The sequence below is a fragment of the Penicillium griseofulvum genome, assembly GCF_001561935.1.
Source record: "Penicillium griseofulvum strain PG3 chromosome Unknown contig_92, whole genome shotgun sequence".
In the NCBI taxonomy this organism is placed as follows: Eukaryota; Fungi; Ascomycota; class Eurotiomycetes; order Eurotiales; family Aspergillaceae; genus Penicillium; species Penicillium griseofulvum.
Window position 1 is genome coordinate 128,508 of NW_024467453.1, and position 17,016 is coordinate 145,523.

The 17,016-nt window shown below is 48.9% G+C and overlaps 7 protein-coding genes across 7 annotated transcripts; 4 read left to right on the forward strand and 3 right to left on the reverse strand.

The window, feature by feature from the left end:
- Positions 1–580: 580 nt before the first annotated feature.
- PGRI_068590 (putative GTPase activating protein (Tsc2)) lies at positions 581–5,311 on the reverse strand (the record flags this gene model as incomplete). The annotated part of the gene is made up of 1 exon (XM_040794573.1): positions 581–5,311. One exon carries the CDS (start codon positions 5,309–5,311, stop codon positions 581–583), a length of 4,731 nt encoding a protein of 1,576 aa, XP_040648904.1.
- A 956-nt stretch (positions 5,312–6,267) lies between these two features.
- On the forward strand, positions 6,268–8,311 carry PGRI_068600 (putative CTP synthase; the record flags this gene model as incomplete). Its single annotated transcript, XM_040794574.1, has 6 exons — positions 6,268–6,292; positions 6,350–6,382; positions 6,439–6,541; positions 6,598–6,663; positions 6,731–7,037; positions 7,097–8,311. 6 exons carry the CDS (start codon positions 6,268–6,270, stop codon positions 8,309–8,311), a joined length of 1,749 nt encoding a protein of 582 aa, XP_040648905.1.
- A 445-nt stretch (positions 8,312–8,756) lies between these two features.
- PGRI_068610 (uncharacterized protein) lies at positions 8,757–12,046 on the forward strand (the record flags this gene model as incomplete). Its single annotated transcript, XM_040794575.1, has 8 exons — positions 8,757–8,817; positions 8,887–9,197; positions 9,256–9,426; positions 9,486–10,807; positions 10,863–10,945; positions 11,007–11,310; positions 11,369–11,548; positions 11,599–12,046. The coding sequence occupies 8 exons, from the start codon at positions 8,757–8,759 to the stop codon at positions 12,044–12,046; spliced, it is 2,880 nt and encodes a 959-aa protein (XP_040648906.1).
- A 295-nt stretch (positions 12,047–12,341) lies between these two features.
- Positions 12,342–13,021, reverse strand: PGRI_068620 (peptide chain release factor family protein; the record flags this gene model as incomplete). The annotated part of the gene is made up of 2 exons (XM_040794576.1): positions 12,342–12,743; positions 12,851–13,021. The coding sequence occupies 2 exons, from the start codon at positions 13,019–13,021 to the stop codon at positions 12,342–12,344; spliced, it is 573 nt and encodes a 190-aa protein (XP_040648907.1).
- A 742-nt stretch (positions 13,022–13,763) lies between these two features.
- Positions 13,764–14,198, forward strand: PGRI_068630 (serine palmitoyltransferase small subunit family protein; the record flags this gene model as incomplete). The annotated part of the gene is made up of 2 exons (XM_040794577.1): positions 13,764–13,881; positions 13,951–14,198. The coding sequence occupies 2 exons, from the start codon at positions 13,764–13,766 to the stop codon at positions 14,196–14,198; spliced, it is 366 nt and encodes a 121-aa protein (XP_040648908.1).
- Positions 14,199–14,877: 679 nt separating this feature from the next.
- Positions 14,878–15,247, reverse strand: PGRI_068640 (uncharacterized protein; the record flags this gene model as incomplete). The annotated part of the gene is made up of 2 exons (XM_040794578.1): positions 14,878–15,111; positions 15,197–15,247. 2 exons carry the CDS (start codon positions 15,245–15,247, stop codon positions 14,878–14,880), a joined length of 285 nt encoding a protein of 94 aa, XP_040648909.1.
- Positions 15,248–15,641: 394 nt separating this feature from the next.
- Positions 15,642–16,568, forward strand: PGRI_068650 (dodecenoyl-CoA isomerase; the record flags this gene model as incomplete). The annotated part of the gene is made up of 2 exons (XM_040794579.1): positions 15,642–15,832; positions 15,929–16,568. The coding sequence occupies 2 exons, from the start codon at positions 15,642–15,644 to the stop codon at positions 16,566–16,568; spliced, it is 831 nt and encodes a 276-aa protein (XP_040648910.1).
- Between the last annotated feature and the right edge of the window lie 448 nt (positions 16,569–17,016).

Genomic DNA, 17,016 nt, shown 5'->3' on the forward strand with positions numbered 1-17,016 from the left:
ACAACGCGGAGCCACTTTCCTTTATATCATACCGCTAGGATATTGAAAACATTGTTTGTTTCCACAATCAACCGATGTAGAACATGTGTGTAGGCTGTAGTTATGCTATTGATTATTATTTCACGCCTCACCTGTATGCTCCTAGGATGTGGACACTGACCTATCCACTAACTACTAGCTAGAAGTTGACGTTATAGAAGTTGAAATAGGCAAGAAAGGAAGCATCATCATCTGAAGTCCAGTATAGAACACTGATTTATTTCAGAATCCTAATCCTAATCACGACAGTCGCTGACAGGCAAAACAACAAGTGAAAGAAAAAACTTTTGGGGCAGAAAGGGGGTATTCACAAATGCGACAATTACACAAGATGATGTACATGAAGTCGTTTCTGGGGTCATTGGTCGTCGGGAGGGGAAAGCATCCGGTCTTTTCTGTTTAAGAGGGGTGTTGTAAGATACGGAGAGAATGGGTGAGAGTGAGAGGAGAGGATGGGTAGATCGGGTAGTAAAAGGAGAAGATGAGAAACAGAGCTCATCTTGCCCAAAATTTCCATGTTTAAGAGTATTGGCAAGAGGAATCAGCGGGCCCAACGTGAGAAATCCAAATTCTGGACAATGTTCGTGTCTGCCGCTGCATTCCATTCCGCAGCAAAATCGGTCTGTACTTGAGGGGCACGAGAAGGTAGTTCCTCCGAGAAGATGTTGGGTTTCGTGTTCCGCCTTAGGCCTGGATAAGCACCTTCGGCAGTCTCAGGGACTTGGCTTTGGGCTGTGAGAGCACGCTCGCGGACTCTCTTGATTTCCCGCAGACGGGTCGTCCAGGACGAGGTATGCTCGCCACCCTTGTTGTTCCAGACAAGCGAGAAGACGGACGCATTGAGAGCAAGAATGCGCACAAATGCCGCCAAGTTCTTGCCAGATACGACTTTTGGTGTCGCAGCAGGTGAGACGTCTGGGAATCCGGCCTTGCTCATGACCTGCACGCTGTAGTATAGCTTCTGCGGGTCTGTCTCGCCATTATAATTGCCACTCTCATCGTAGGCAATCCGAGATGACGGGGTGATGACGATGTTGATAGAGTTGAACTCGGATGGAATTGTGTCAAAATTAAATGGCAAGTTGGATCGGTTGAACACGATGGTGACATGGTTATTGCCAAGGTTTCGTTTCTTGTTGATGCAGGCCGGGTCACGGTCAAAGTCCGTAGGCATCATTGTTGCAACATGATACACAATTTCAGTCACACGATCCCGCCAAGCGTAGGTGTGCTCCCCGTCAGTATCAGCATACAATCCTTGCGGATTGAATTGTGGGTTCCGAAGTGACACTTTGGTTCCTAATCCTGACAGCAGGTTTTCATAATCCGCAGAGCCACCAGTGTTGGCTAAGATATCTGCCTCCTTTGTCTGGCCATTTCCAACATAAACAATGCCGATCCGGTGACCATCCACAATGTCGGTGCGGTCAAAGTTACTAATTGCACGCCGAGTGATATCGTCTTCAGGAACTGGGATGGGCTGCATGACCGTAGGTGTAGGGAAGGCAGTAGCGGTCAATTGAAGCATGATATGACTCGGAAGGACCGCCGTGCGCATGGAGTCGGAATGTAAATTGGCATCGGGAGTTGGAGGGACTTGATGTGGCAGAACTGGGGCCGTCCGCTGTTGATATACAGAGTATGTCGTACCAGATGCCTGTCGCTTCGTAATCTGAGATAGTCCAGATAATCCGGCGCTCTCGACCGTGACGATACTCATGCCGACAATCCATGACTTCTTTGCGACTGGGCCATCCTCAGGGGAAGGGGGGAAGGTTTCGAAGGGGATGGTCTCTCCGAGATCTGAATAAGCAACTCGCTGCATCAAATCGATGAATACTTGGCTTTGCTCCTCCACTACCTCTTTTCCATGTTCGTCGTGATAAATGAGTCTGCTGGTGATCCAATTTACATGCTTGGGTCGATCTTGGAGCTTCAGAGACAAGAACCAGAAGACCATGACATGGTAGGTGAGATTCAAGATATACTTAGACATGCCATCTTGGGAGGCCTCAATAGCTTCAGCTGCATGGGAGGAAATTTCCTTTGCTCCGGCACCGAGCTTAGACTGGGGAGATTGAGTTGACAGAGAGGCCCTGGCAGCCAATTCAAAGGCTTTGTACCGATGCTCTCGAGAGGTCTGCAAAAATCGAATGCAGATGCCGAACACAGTGCGGATCTCCTCCTCACGCAAGTTGACGTAAACTTCGGGCAATCGTGCAAGCAGAGCCAGGAACTCCAAAATATGGACAGCAATGTTTGACATGGTGATTACCTTTGACATCCTGTCAAGAATGCTGTTCAATGATTTCGTGACTGACATTGGAATTTCATAGCAACACAGTGAGAGTGCCTGAATACACCCACGAGATGTGCCACCCCAGGATCCGATGATACCCTGCATGAAAGCTCGGACAAGGTCATCCTCTTCGCTCTTGGCAAAGTGTTGGTGATAGCTGACAAGCATGCAAAGCGCATCGAAGATACAGGCAGCCACATCGCTTTTTTTCAGCCCGGTAGTCTCAGGAGGCTCGTGGAAAGTTCCATTCTTGACCTGATCACACAAAATGCTGCGAAGGAGTGTGACCTGAGGTATAGCATCTCTGAAGAAGTCCTTGTTGCCAAGCTGAGGCCCGAGATGAGTAAGAATGTAGCTGTAAACATCCCAGTCTGCTTCTCGTTGCAACAAGGTAATGACAACTTCGAGCCACATCTTGACCTTCAACAGACCCGTAATGTTTGTCTGTGTTTGTGTTGATTCGGTGGGAGCAGACTCCTCCGGGTGGGCGTAAGCAAACACGACAGGACTAGATTCTCCAGGCGGTTGCTCCGGAAGCACCTGCGGCAGAGCATATGTCCACACAGGCGCAGTTAACCTTGATCCCCGGGCAGAGATAGACCCACGCCCTGGGGCTGACCTCGACATAGGGGTCGACGCAGACTCTCTCACTGGAAGTTTTCCAGTTGGTGAGACTGGTGAGTTATCATGCTGGGGACTCTCGCGGGTGGGGCTATCGCTGGGGGGCAGTAGCTTAGAGCCACCATCGAGGTTGCGGCCCAGCACATTCATCAAGAAATCGCTCTCCGATGTTGATATAACTGTAACTGATCCAGCCGAGTCACATCGCAATCGGAAAAGTAGTTTCAAAACCGTCAGACGAGAGTCTACCGGCCGACTCGGAGATTGAGCAATGTCTAGAAGTGCCTCAAAAACCATCACAGCTTTGGTTGATGAGAGGTTTAAGGCACGTAACATCATCTTCACGAGGCCTACGGCGCAGACGTTTGTCAAGCTCAACTCTAGAACACTCGTGGTGGATGTACGGCGTTGAGATCCATGGCTCGGAGGATGCTCATGAGGTTCGTCTCGATTAAGCTCCCTCTGTAACGGCGCTCCGATGGTGCTTACCAGCAACTTGAAAGTATCATCATCACTGTATTGTATCGCCGGGTCAGTTAACAAAGACACTAGGGACTCTAGGAAGAGAAGGTCGTGTTCTGCCGAGAAATCCTTCAATAGAAGCCCGAGAAGGCCGTGGTCCTGGGAGAAAATGAGATCTTCATGACCAGAAAGAGCTTCTTTCAACGTGTCCAAAGCCAGTATGCGGATATCCGAGCTTTGCTTTCGTCGTTGAATGAAACACTCGACTAGCTCACGGCAATGCTGAGCCCAGTTCGGGTTGTTGGAAGGATGGCAAAGTTTGTCTTCTCTCATTGAGTGAATGATGAGTTCAGCCTGCGGGGGCTCAATGTGCTGATATATCCTCATGAGGAACCGGACAGCATGTTGTTTTTGCTCTCTGTTGAGTTGTTCCCACTGAGATTCAAGCACAGAAGCAATGCGGATGAGGTTTGCCAGAATGTAAGATTTGGTTTCGTCATGCGTAGGCTTGAGCTGAGGGCTGGTCGCAGGAGTGGGGGATGGTGCTGACTCGTCCACGAGCCTGCGTGAACAGAGTATGAGAATATTGGCGAATGCCGTCCAATCCCGTTCTAATGCGACTCGGACATAGTCTCCTTCCAAAATGTTTAAACACAGATCCAACACGTCCGCATCCACTCTGCTATCGTCTTTTTGAGCAATAGCTTGCAATGATTCAATCAGTTGGTCAAAGGGAAGCTGGGGCATGCCATCTTGGCCGTAAGCACGAACGAAATCCGAGAACACATAAAGTGTACCGCGGAGAATATTCAAATTCCGACTTCCTTCGACGGCGCACGAATCTCTTAGGAAGTCATGGAGCGTATTTACCATCTCCGCCTGTCTTCGTGATTTGGCTAAACTGCGCACTGCTCGCGATGTGGGCCCCGAGAGCGGTTTAACTGAGGCATGGATGCTGCAAAGGACTTCCAGGAGAGTTGGGAAACTTGCATCGGGCACATCGGCATACATAATGACAGCATCGAACACGGCCAAAGAGTTTTTGATATCTGCCGCGACGCTGGTTCTCCTGCAAGTGGTAAATATTTCTGCGAGAAGCATTTCGATTTCCTCCTGGGTTGGCTGTTTTCGCTGCAAAGTGATCAGGTCGACCGCGAATTGGAACAGATCTGCAAAGACTGCTTCATCATGAGCGGGTCCATGTGGTTTCGCCACTTTTCCCTTTTTCGCCTTTGATCGTGCAGACGCGATTGTTTCATAGAACGGAACGATCCACGAGGAGATTACATGGATGATTGAGGAACCCGTGAAATCCAATTTCCTGCCATGATCTGATAGGGAGATCAACGACTGGACGCGCGCAGCAATCAAATCCGACTCAGTGGAAGAAGTAATTGATTCAAAAACCAGGCGCCTAGCTGACGGGGACAGATCCTGACGGGCTGCGATCGCTTCTAATAACCTGGCACCACTTTGCTGCGCTTCCAAAGAACTTTCGTGACGTAAGAGGTATTCGGCTGCCTCCCATAGCACCATGGACTGCTCAGAGTTGAACCATGAGAGGGATTTCGATAAACCATCTGCTTCCTCAATCGCCTGGTTTAAATTTTGTCTTTGCGATAGATTGTGGAGTGAAGTCTCGAAATCCAGGCCACTAGGAGTGTCCGAGGAACTCGATACAACACTGGCGCGATGCATTGATTCGAATCCGTGTCCAAACCGATTTGTTCCGCGACTATCTGTGTGGGACAGCGAGTCACTGCTGCTTTCTTGTAAAGATACTGGGGAATGCGATTTAGGTCGACCGACACCTAAAGTCTTGAAGACATCTGCAAAGCTAGTTGATGAGGGTTTGTGCTGGGAAGGTGGTGGAACATCATCGGGAGACATTCGCCTTGTGATAGAAAGAGAGCAGAGTCAGAAGGACGTGGTGTCCGAACTATTTGATAGCCATATTAGTACATGTATTGCATCATCCATAATAGGTAAGCTATAATAGGTAAGATCGAAAGACAGACGGGGATATTTACCCTTTAGAAGTGGCAAACAATAGGCTTGTACTGCACAGGCAGCTCCTACGGCAAGAAAATGGACATGCAGGGACTGAAATGTTGCCTGGCAAGCTGCGACAGTGGGTAGTTGATGATCAATATCGGCGCGCAAAATGACCCTGATCGCCAGCGGATAGTGAATTGGACCGGGATCACACGGTCGGATAATGAATATCAATGGAACCAGTACCCCACTAGGGCGATGACACAACTAGCAAGTGATGTGATGTGAACTGAGGGGGTTATCGATCACGCACCGGAGATGAAGATATTCCAGCCCAATCACCTGATGTACTTGGTACTGATGTTAGACACCGCCTGGCATTGACTGGCAGAAAGGGCGGTGAGTGAGGGGCGAGATTAAGTTGAGGCTTATTCCAATGTATTTATTAGCACTAGGAATGAGTGTGCGAATTTTGAAGATTTATGCGAAATGTAATCATACCCCGCTGAAATGTAATCTTTCTAAGATGTTCACTTTGCCCTAGTACGCCCATCAACATATCGAAGCACATTCTCTCTTGTTGATATCGTTCAAATCACATGACTCACAGTTATCGGGAAAGCAGAAAAAGTCAACCAAAGTGGGGGGGCGGTGACCACGGAAAGGCGGTTTTTTGCAGCTTCAAAAATTATTCTATTCTTTTCTTCCCCCTTGGCAGAAGCCAGGAACGGCACCCTACATTTCTTTTATTTTCAAGGGTCTTTGGTTATACTGGTCATTCTTTTTAAACTCAATATCAAATCAAACATATCTTGTCTCAGTCGGGTTTTTCATCCGTTATCATTGCCAGGATGAAGTACGTTGTGGTTTCTGGAGGTATTTATTCTGAGTCAATCCCTTATGAACAAACGTTGACTAACTCATGTGTAACAGGTGTCATTAGTGGCATCGGGAAGGGAGTAATTGGTACACCTCTCTATGAATTGAACTAGAAAAAATCCGCTCGGTCTAACTTTCTTCAGCCTCGAGTACCGGTTTGCTGCTGAAGACTCAGGGTGCCCGAGTCACCTCGATCAAGATTGACCCTTATATGAACGTCGATGCGGGAACCATGGCCCCTACCGAGTATGTGGTTGATCAGTCTTCCTTTCTGAACTTCATTTCTGACGGTGATTTTTTAGGCACGGAGAGGTGTTCGTGTTGAACGACGGTGGTGAAGCGGATCTTGATCTCGGAAATTATGAGCGGTAGGTTTTTTCCCAATGGGTTTATTGGAAGTCGGAACCCCAAGACTAATTGATATTATGCGTCTAGCTATCTTGGAGTTACCCTTGGACGGGATAACAACATCACAACCGGAAAGGTCTACAAGCATGTGATCGAGAAGGAGCGCCGTGGCGACTACCTTGGACGCACAGTGCAAATTGTGCCGCACTTGACAGACGCCATCCAGGATTGGATTGAGCGTGTGGCTAGAACCCCCGCCGACGATACCAACGAGGAACCGGATGTTTGTGTTATCGAGCTTGGTGGCACGCTTGGTGACATCGAAAGTGCACCTTTCGTTGAGGCTCTGCGTCAGTTGCGTCGTCGCGCTGGCAAGGACAATTTCGTCCAGATCGTATGTTCAACTAACAGGTTACTGAGTACGATTCCGGATCAGTTCTAACTATCTTCTAGCACGTTTCCCTGGTTCCCGTCATCCACGATGAGTTGAAGACCAAGCCTACCCAGCAGGCCATCCGGGACGCTCGCTCAGCTGGTTTGAGCCCAGACCTTATTGCGTGCCGTTGCGAAAGACCCCTTGATAAGGCTACTACTGATAAGATTGCCATGTTCTGCCAGGTCGAGCCAGAGCAGGTAATCGGCGTGCACAATGTCAGCTCTACCTACCACGTTCCTCTGCTTCTCGAGGAGCAAGGTTTCCTTGGTGTCCTGGGTGACCTTCTCAACATGAAGAAGCTCCAAATTCCTCAAACCCAGTTGCTAAAGGGTCAGGCCACTTGGAAACAGTGGAAGACCCTTACAACTGCGCAGGAGCACACATTTGAAACCGTCAACATTGCTCTGGTTGGCAAGTATGTCAGTCTTCACGACTCTTACTTGTCCGTCATCAAGTCGCTGGAGCACGCGGCTATGGCTTCCCGCCGAAAGCTCAACATCATTTGGGTCGATGCCTCTCACCTTGAAACCGAGTGGGAGGAGACCAACTCCAAGGAGTACCACAAGGCCTGGTATGATGTCCACACTGCCCATGGAATTCTGGTCCCAGGAGGCTTCGGTACCAGAGGTACCAACGGTATGATGCGCGCTGCTCACCACGCTCGTACCAAGAACAAGCCTTACCTTGGTATTTGTTTGGGTATGCAGATTGCCGTGATTGAATACGCTCGTAACGTCTGTGGTCTGGAGGGTGCCAACTCAGTTGAACTTGACGAGCTTACCTCCCATCCGATCGTGGTGTACATGCCTGAGATCGACCAGGTGAACCTCGGCGGTACTATGCGTCTTGGTTCCCGTCCTACCCTCTTCCAGGAGAATACCGAATGGTCTAAGCTCCGTTCTCTCTACGGATTGGACCGGACTTCTGTCGATGAGCGCCACCGCCACCGCTATGAAGTTAACCCCGAGTATATCGACCAGCTCCAGGCTGCCGGTCTTCACTTCATCGGTAAGGATGACAAGGGCGAGCGCATGGAAATTGTTGAGCTGAAGGAGCACCCCTGGTTCGTGGGTGTTCAATTCCACCCCGAGTACATTTCTCGTGTGTTGGCACCCAGCAAGCCATTCCTCGGATTCCTTTCCGCTGCAGCTGGCTGCTTCGACCAGGTCCAGGCTCTGTCTCAGGCTCAGGAGATGGACTTGGCTAACGGCGTTGCCAATATTATTGTCTAAAGCATGAATGGTTCCACACGATGGTTCCACAGGAGTTTGTATTTGTCACGAAAAGCATATGAATATAGAGAATTTAAATAAAAATAGTTATCACATATAATACTACTCTTCAATTATATATATACTATCTCTATCCATACAACAAACCGCTCATTCAGAATATCAGGGATGACACCTGAGGCAGAGAGAGGCTCCAGCATGTGACGTACTAACCTCATTGGGCTTAGCGTATTGGCAGTGTTTATGTGGGTTATTACAATTTATTGAGCGCTCGCATTATCTTTGAGCTTTGGATCTTTTATCTTTTTCCTTCTGTGTTTTGTCAACACTCCTACTCCATTTTGAGCCACCTGAGATCTTACTTTCTTTCTGGCCCCATTTATCTTGTTCTCTTCTTCTTCCCTAATCTATCCCCCTCACTTGTGTTGATACCCCACGTAACAAGATGGCGGAGGGTCTTGGAGCTCTGTTAGAGGCAAGCTTGGACCCCAGGCAAAACAAGGCAGGTGAGTTATAAGAGTTGACACTCAAATGCTAGAAGGATAGTTGACTGATATGGTTTTTTCCTCTTTCAGCCGAGATTACTCTTCGTCAGGAAGAACAGAAGCCCGGTTTCTCGCTACAGCTTCTTCACATCACCGCATCGGAGACTACACCTTACAATACACGCCTTGCTAGTGCTCTATGCTTCAAGAATTTCATCAAGCGCAACTGGACCGACGAAGATGGAAATTACAAGTTGCAACAGGATGAAGTTACTACTTTAAAGCGCGAGCTGATCTCCTTGATGATCTCGGTTCCGCCAGGCATTCAGAGTCAATTGGGTGAGGCCGTCAGTGTGATCGCCGACAGTGACTTCTGGGAGCGGTGGGATACTCTGGTTGATGTAAGTTGCGCCCCAATCAAGCATTGTACTGCTATTTCTGACGAATTGTTTTCTCCAGGACCTCGTCTCGAAGCTGTCACCGGGCAACCCCACCGTCAACATTGGTGTGTTGCAAGTCGCACACTCAATTTTCAAGAGATGGAGACCTTTGTTCCAGTCCGATGCCCTCTACACAGAGATCAACCACGTTCTTGGCAAGTTCGGTACTCCGTTTCTAGCCCAATTTGAGGTATCTTGAATTTTCTACCCATTTTCTGCTTTGATAGGTCGGATGTTAACACACCATAGGCACTAGACACCTATCTTGAGCAAAACAAGACCAACAAAGAGAACCTGTCCCAGGGCTTCACTCAACTCAACCTGATGGTCAAGTTGTTCTACGACCTTTCCTCCCACGATCTCCCTCCCATGTTTGAGGACAACATCTCCGGAATCGCCACAATCTTCCTCAAATACCTGACCTACGATAACGAATTACTCCACACCGATGACGAGACGGAGGCTGGTCTTTTGGAGTATGTTCGGGCTGGAATATTTGAGGCTTTGACTCTGTACGTGCAGAAGTACATGGATGTGTTCCAGCCTCAAGTTGGACAGTTCATTGGGAGCTCGTGGAATTTCCTCACAACCATCGGCCAGGAGACCAAGTACGACATTTTGGTCAGTCGGGCACTGCACTTCTTGACATCGGTCGCAGGCATGCCCGAACATGCTGCTTCTTTCCAAGCCGAGGAAACCTTGGGCCAGATTGTCGAAAAGGTCATTTTACCGAACGTGAGCCTCCGCGAGTCCGACGAAGAACTCTTCGAGGATGAGCCAATTGAGTTCATTCGACGAGACTTGGAAGGGTCTGACAGCGAGACCAGACGCCGGGCTGCCACTGATTTCCTCCGCAAACTGGCAGAGAAATTCGAAGAGCCAGTGACCCAGGTTGTCCTCAAGTACACCCAGCACTACCTGGCCGAGTATGCCAATGATTCATCCAACTGGAAGGCGAAGGACACAGCGACGTACCTTTACTCTGCGATCGCCGCCAAGGGCACCGCGACCTCCTCACACGGTGTCACTGCCACGAACCAGTTGGTCAGTATCACGGATTACTTCCAGCAGAACCTAGCCGCGGATCTGATCAACGAGGATGGCGTCCACCCTATCCTGAAGGTCGACGCTATTAAGTATTTGTACACTTTCCGCAGTATCATCACCAAGGAACAGTGGCAGCAGGTTCTACCTGTGCTGGTGAAGCACTTGGCGTCGTCGAATTTCGTTGTCTACACCTATGCTGCCATTGCTTTGGAGCGAGTACTTTTCCTCACCGATAGCCAAGGACTACCAGTCATTCCACCCACTGAGATCACACCGCTTGCCAAGGATCTCCTCGAACACATCTTCCAGCTGATCCAGAGTAATCCTGCCCCTGAAAAAGTGCAAGAGAACGAGTTCTTGATGCGTTGCGTGATGCGGGTCTTGGTTGTGATCAAAGAAGGCGTGGTTCCCTTCACCGATGTCGTCCTCCAGCGCCTCATCAACATCACCAATATCATCAGTGCAAACCCAAGTAACCCCCGTTTCTACTACTTCCACTTTGAAGCCATGGGAGCCTTCATTCGGTGTGTTTCTAACATCCAATTCCTTACCAATTACATGAAGCTAATATGATAATAGATTTGCCGCTCCTGCCAATCCCGACAAGCTTGAGCAGGCTCTGTATGCACCATTCGCAGGTGTCCTCCAGAATGATGTGCAGGGTGAGTCAATCAAACGAAGTCTCTATCTTTGTCGGAACAGCCCCTTACTGACATATCTCAGAATTCATGCCCTACATCTTCCAGCTTTTCGCGGCGCTGCTTGAGGCTAACCCATCAGGCACCCTTCCTACCTACTACCAGGAGCTTATTGGCCCTATCCTGATGCCCGTTATGTGGGAGTCGAAGGGAAATATTCCTGCCTTGGTTCGGCTACTTTCCTCGATCATTCCCCGTGGCTCGCAGTACATCATCGAGCACAACCAGATCGAGCCCATCCTTGGTATCTTCCAAAAGCTAGTTTCTACCAAGACTAACGAGAGCTTTGGCTTTGATCTCCTGGAAACAGTTGTTGCTAACTTCCCACCGTACGTATCGCTTGTCCCAACCGCCCAATTGACTATTGGCTGACTTCAATTTCGCTAGGACTGCCCTTGAGAACTACTTTGTTATGATCATGCAGATCATTCTTCAACGTCTGCAGAACTCCAAGACAGAGAACCTGACTCTTCGCTTTATCCGCTTCTTCCACTTCATCTCGGCCCAGGACAACAAGGGCTACAGCGCAGACTTTGTCATCCAGGTCACCGACAAGGTGCAAGAGGGGTATGTGTCATCGCCCTGTGTACATTTCTCATATGCTAATTTATGCCCAGGCTATTCACCCCCATCTATGTCAAGGTCATCCTTCCTGAAACCCAGAAGCTTGCCCGGCCTTTGGACCGCAAAACGGCTATCATCTCCTTCACCAAGACCCTTGCCAACTCGGAGGCTTTCGCTACTCGCTACAGCCAGAAGGGATGGGGTTTCACCTGCACCGCCTTGCTCAAGCTCCTCGAGCTTCCGCCTCTGCCTGCTAGCAGGGATGATGTCATTAACGATGCAGACATCGAAGATATGTCATTCGGTGTTGGGTTTACTCCCCTGAACACCATCCGTATCCAGCAGAAGGACCCGTGGCCCGAGACTGGTGCCGATCTCAAGGCTTGGGTTGGCTCATACCTCAAGGAAGCCGACAAGAAGCAGAATGGCCGCATTTCGCAATTCGCCCAGGAGCGCCTTGATGAACAGTCCAAGACTGTACTTGCAAGTTACATCTCTTAGTAGTTCCTTGGCTATGACCTATGACCCCTTCCTTCTGTTCCAAGAAACTAAAAAAGTTCAACCTATGTGTGTTTGCTTTCTCCTTCAGAGTAATGCAATCATTTTCCCAATCACCCCCTACACCATATGCATGCTGCGATGAGACACTAGATCCATGAAATAAATGCTTTTTTTGATTTCCCATTATGAAGATCATCCTGTGAAAATGTAGATCTCTCAAAGTAAACGCTCAAACACTAATGCAGCCTAGTATACAGATTCCCAAAACATAGATGTATGCAACACACATCTCATATCATACACGCTTTCCAGAATCTCCAGCGGACGATTCAGACTCATCGCCAACTTCCGGTGTAGCCTCCGTACTTCCCTCCTTTACATCTTCCTTTACATCTTCCTTCACATCCTCGTCCCATATAATCTCAATCTCGTCCTCTTCTTCCTCAATAACCTTTTCCCCCTCGGCAAGCTCCCGATACTTCCTTCTTGTCTTCTTCATCTTACTAGCCTTTTTCTTCTTCGCCGCTGCAGCTTTAATCGCAACTCGACTTTTATCCCCCTTCTCCTGCGCCTCGATTTTATCGGCGAGCAGCGAGCGCGCAATTTTCGCATTTTGCGACTGTGACCGAGTCGCTTGGCATTTGACTACCACCCCGCTGGGCCTGTGGATGATTTGCACGGCTGAATTGGTTTTGTTCTAGGTTTGTTAGCTTTAGTTTGCCGGTCGAGGATGGCAATGGGTTCCGGGAAGCGAAAGGAGAGGGAGGGAGTGGCCCGGGAATGCGATTGGAACTTGAGACATACGATCTTCTGTCCGCCAGGCCCCGTGCCTTTAAGGTAGGATATTGATATGTCGGCATCGTTGATCTTGAGCCGTGGGGGGAGGGGTTTTGCTGGGACAATAGGGGTTTGGCTGAAGAGTCGGACTGGAACTGCTACTATTCGGGATGATGCCCACCAGTGTAGGCGAAGCATTTTGTTCGTGCTATGGTTTGAAGGTTCACCTTCAAAAGACCTCCGGAGGTTACTGCCGCCGATGTCTGCGATAAGGTAGATAAGCTATCATGTGGAATATTGTAGCCTGCAGACCGCCGAGACCACGATTTGGACAGATAGCTTTATGGAATTGAGGAGATATAAGGACATATGTACATAGGGATATGCATATAGATATTCGAGAGAATTATGCTGTTCAAGGTGGCATCTACAAATTGTACACTCCGAAACCTGAAGTACCGAGTACCTGAAACACAGGCGTGAAGTAGGGGTAAACATGTGTACTCGGTACAAACTCTTGCGGCAAACACGGAAAGGGGAAGGGTTTTGCAGTTCCCCCAGTTTCATGAATTCCTATCCGCCCCCTCTTCCTTACTTCTATCGTTAATCTACTTCAACGTCTCCGTGCTGATACGCTTGTCCTAATTGCACCGAACCTCCCTCAGTCGCCTATCTCCCCGCGATACCCGGTGGCCTAACGTCAACACTCCCGAACCGTGTTGATTTGGGACACCATCGCTCACTTTTTCCTTCGCAACACCAGTATTTCCGCTGGGCATAAATCAGTTCCCATCTTCGATACGACTGTCTTTAGAATCTGCCTCTTGTCATTGCAATTGGCGGTACTTAGCGGAGAAAAATTTTGAACGAACGGCACCGCAAACCGCAAGAATCAACGACAAACTGGAGCATCCCACAATCCCTTGAATACCCCGCAGCCATGGACTTCATTATCTGGGCAGTGTCTAGCCTCTTCCGCTGGATGCGATTGAAGATCTACCAGTATGAGGTGACCTTCTCCCTCTACATGCTTACTCCGATCGAGAAGTTCATCTTCAGTACGTTGCGCCTGTTTCCCGTCTAAAATGTACTTACCATACCATACTAATATTTAATTACTTGTTCAGACACACTTCTCCTTGGACTCATTGGTATGATCGCCATGGGAACTTACATCTACCTCCCCGACCACCTCCGCGCCATCTACGGCCGCCTCTACTACTACTGGGCCGGCGAGCGCTTGTTCAGCTCCGGTCGGTTGTCAATCAGCTCGGTCTTTGGCGAAAACGGAGTGGCCACCCAAATTGGGGACATGATGTACGAGACGGCAAAGAATGCCGCTGCCACCTCGACCGAGCGCATGGCTGAGCTGTGAATTAAAGCCCGACCCGCATAATGCTTGCACTTGCTTTCTCTATTGCGGAGATGGAGGAACTGTCTAATACCTTTGGAGTTTTATATTTCATATCCAAGGGAGCTTCATATCCACGCTTCCTGTCGGCTGGCGTTCTTGTCTTACCGGGACTTGCGGCATCCCTATAACTGCATTGTCGCAGAGCGGCGAATTACATTATTATTAATTCTTGTCTATTCTTTTCATGGGTCATTCGCACCACACTATCTACAGATATGCCTCTGGCAGAGTTCTGTGGTCGATCGATACCAGTTTGTGTTATCATTGGAATGTGATCATGATTGAAGTTGATATTTGCACACTTTTCTAGAATGATGTACAGGAAATGTAGATGATAGATGATAGAAAAAGGCAATATGATGTTGAACTATGCAACATATAAAATGAAACCCCCAAAACGCCCTCGATGCCCAGAGCAGAGTGTTGTACAAGTAAACCCATCATCAGCACATGTGTAACTCCCTAGCGCGATGCCAATCTTGTTTTCGATCACCATAAATCCCCGGGAATACAGGGAACGAGAACATCAACGGCTCCTTGCGCAGGGCTCTTGGTTTTCCCGGGAACTTAGACAATGCGCACATGTCGAGTTCCAAACCACGCCAGCAGCTCCTCTCAATCTTATCCACTAATTGCGACCTCATTGCTCACTCTGTGTTGCCTGGAGCTGTGCTTCCGCCGCCTGTCTCCGCTCCCGCTTCATGGCATCCACCATGCGCATACGTGCCAATTCCTGGTCAATCTCCTCCTTGTCCAGTGGGATCTTGTGCGATTGCTCAGCTGTGGGCCAGAAGCCCTTTGTGGCGAAGCGGTCGTCGAGGTTGGTGCCGAAATAGTACATCCAGCCGATGGGGAAGAGAACGTACATGCCAAACTACATGGACTCTGTTAGTCCCGACAGACCAAGGAAGGTGGGAGCTGGTACAGCCCGCCCAACAACATGTTTCTCAGCTACGCACCTTGAGGACTTCGAGGTTGCCTCCCTGCAACTTCTTGAAGATTTGCGACATTGTATAGGTTTGATGCGTTCCTATTTTTTTCTCGGGGTCTTTTTGGCTTCAGGTATTGCTAAGAGTGTGGATTGTCGTTCGACGCTATTTTCGGATGCGCTTAATTTATAACACCGCCTGATTCCAGCAGACAGAGAGTATCGATAATGTGTAGTCGATCTTCAATCGCCGAATGGTGCCATGGCGTGTGGGCCGTCGTGCTTACTTGGATTTGAGCAAACAAGACAAACCGGTAGTTATATTTGGCCTCAGGCACCACTGCATAGTTCACCGCGGGCCTCGGCTCCCCGCAAACTCTCCCGGATATTCTGCATAGAGACGATTGATAAACTAATGAATCCCAGTTTAATTTTGTATTCCATTGACCCATTTTCTTCTACAATATACAGTAGCAATGTCGAACGAGCACCTCATTACCGTTGCCTACCAGGATCGCGTAGCGATCGTGACATTGAACAGGCCCGACAAGCTGAACGCTCTCAATGCCGACCTGTACTACCTTCTAGGCGAGCGTCTCCGCGAGGTTGACTCACGGGAGGATATCTTTATCACAGTCCTGACTGGAACAGGTCGTTTCTTCTCTGCGTATGTCATTCACAGCCAGCCCTAGATATCGAACTATATCCCAAAAAGGAAACTTGAGAAGATCTACTATATCTAACACTCGTGTCCTCTCCATAGCGGAGCCGACGTAACAAGCACACGTCCTGGCAATGGAGACCTCAGCTCAAGCGCGCGTCGCGAGCTAGTCAAGGGATTTGTCGCAAATAATGTCGACGTCACCCGCACCTTCTACAATCACTCCAAGATTCTTGTTGTCGCCCTGAACGGGCCTGCTGTTGGTCTCTCAGCCGCACTAGTCGCCCACGCTGACTTCATCTACGCTGCCCCGCACACATTCCTCTTGACCCCATTCTCCTCGCTGGGTCTCGTTGCTGAAGGCGGTGCTAGCCGCGCCTTCGTCGAGCGTCTGGGGATTGCTAAAGCCAACGAGGCGCTCATCATGAGCAAGCGGATTAGCTGTGACGAGCTTATTTCGACTGGCTTTGTGAATAAGGTCATCGCGTCGGAGTCTGGGAAGCAGGAGGACTCTGATGGGTTCTTGAAGAAGGTGCTTGAGGAGGTTGATGATCGTCTTGGTACACACTTGAACCAGACTAGTCTACTAAAGATTAAGGAGCTAGTAAGACGGCCTGAGAGGGAACTTTTGGATCGCCAGAATGGTCTTGAGGCGTTTATGGGCCTTGAGCGCTTTATGATGGGGCTCCCTCAGGAAGAGTTCCGCAGGTTGGCGTCTGGTGAGAAGAGACATAAGCTTTAGTTGTTGGGGGAAATCTTTGTATACAACTATCAGAGGTTGCGGTGCATCTTCTGTGGTCTCACTTCAGTAGATGCTATTCCTGGGTTTTTCTCGGTATAACTATTCGGGGTTTGAGTGTCGTTTTATACATTAGTTTGATCTTTAAAGCGATGCATTGAAATGATGAGCACCATATGAGAGGTAATTGATCCCCATTTGGTGATATAATATACCTTCTAGGCCTACGAACTCATGACTCTTACACATTGTGACACAGATCCATCTGTCTGGGTATGTGGGTAATTATGACTACTACAGACCGCAGGCAACAATTACATATTGATTTTTTATTCATTGATAATGCGTCTATTGATCTGTAATGCACGATGCAACCTTGCAATTCCCATAATTCATTCCCCTGCTATAGTTAAACGCCTTTATACCAAAAACCATGCTTTTGTCCCACTCA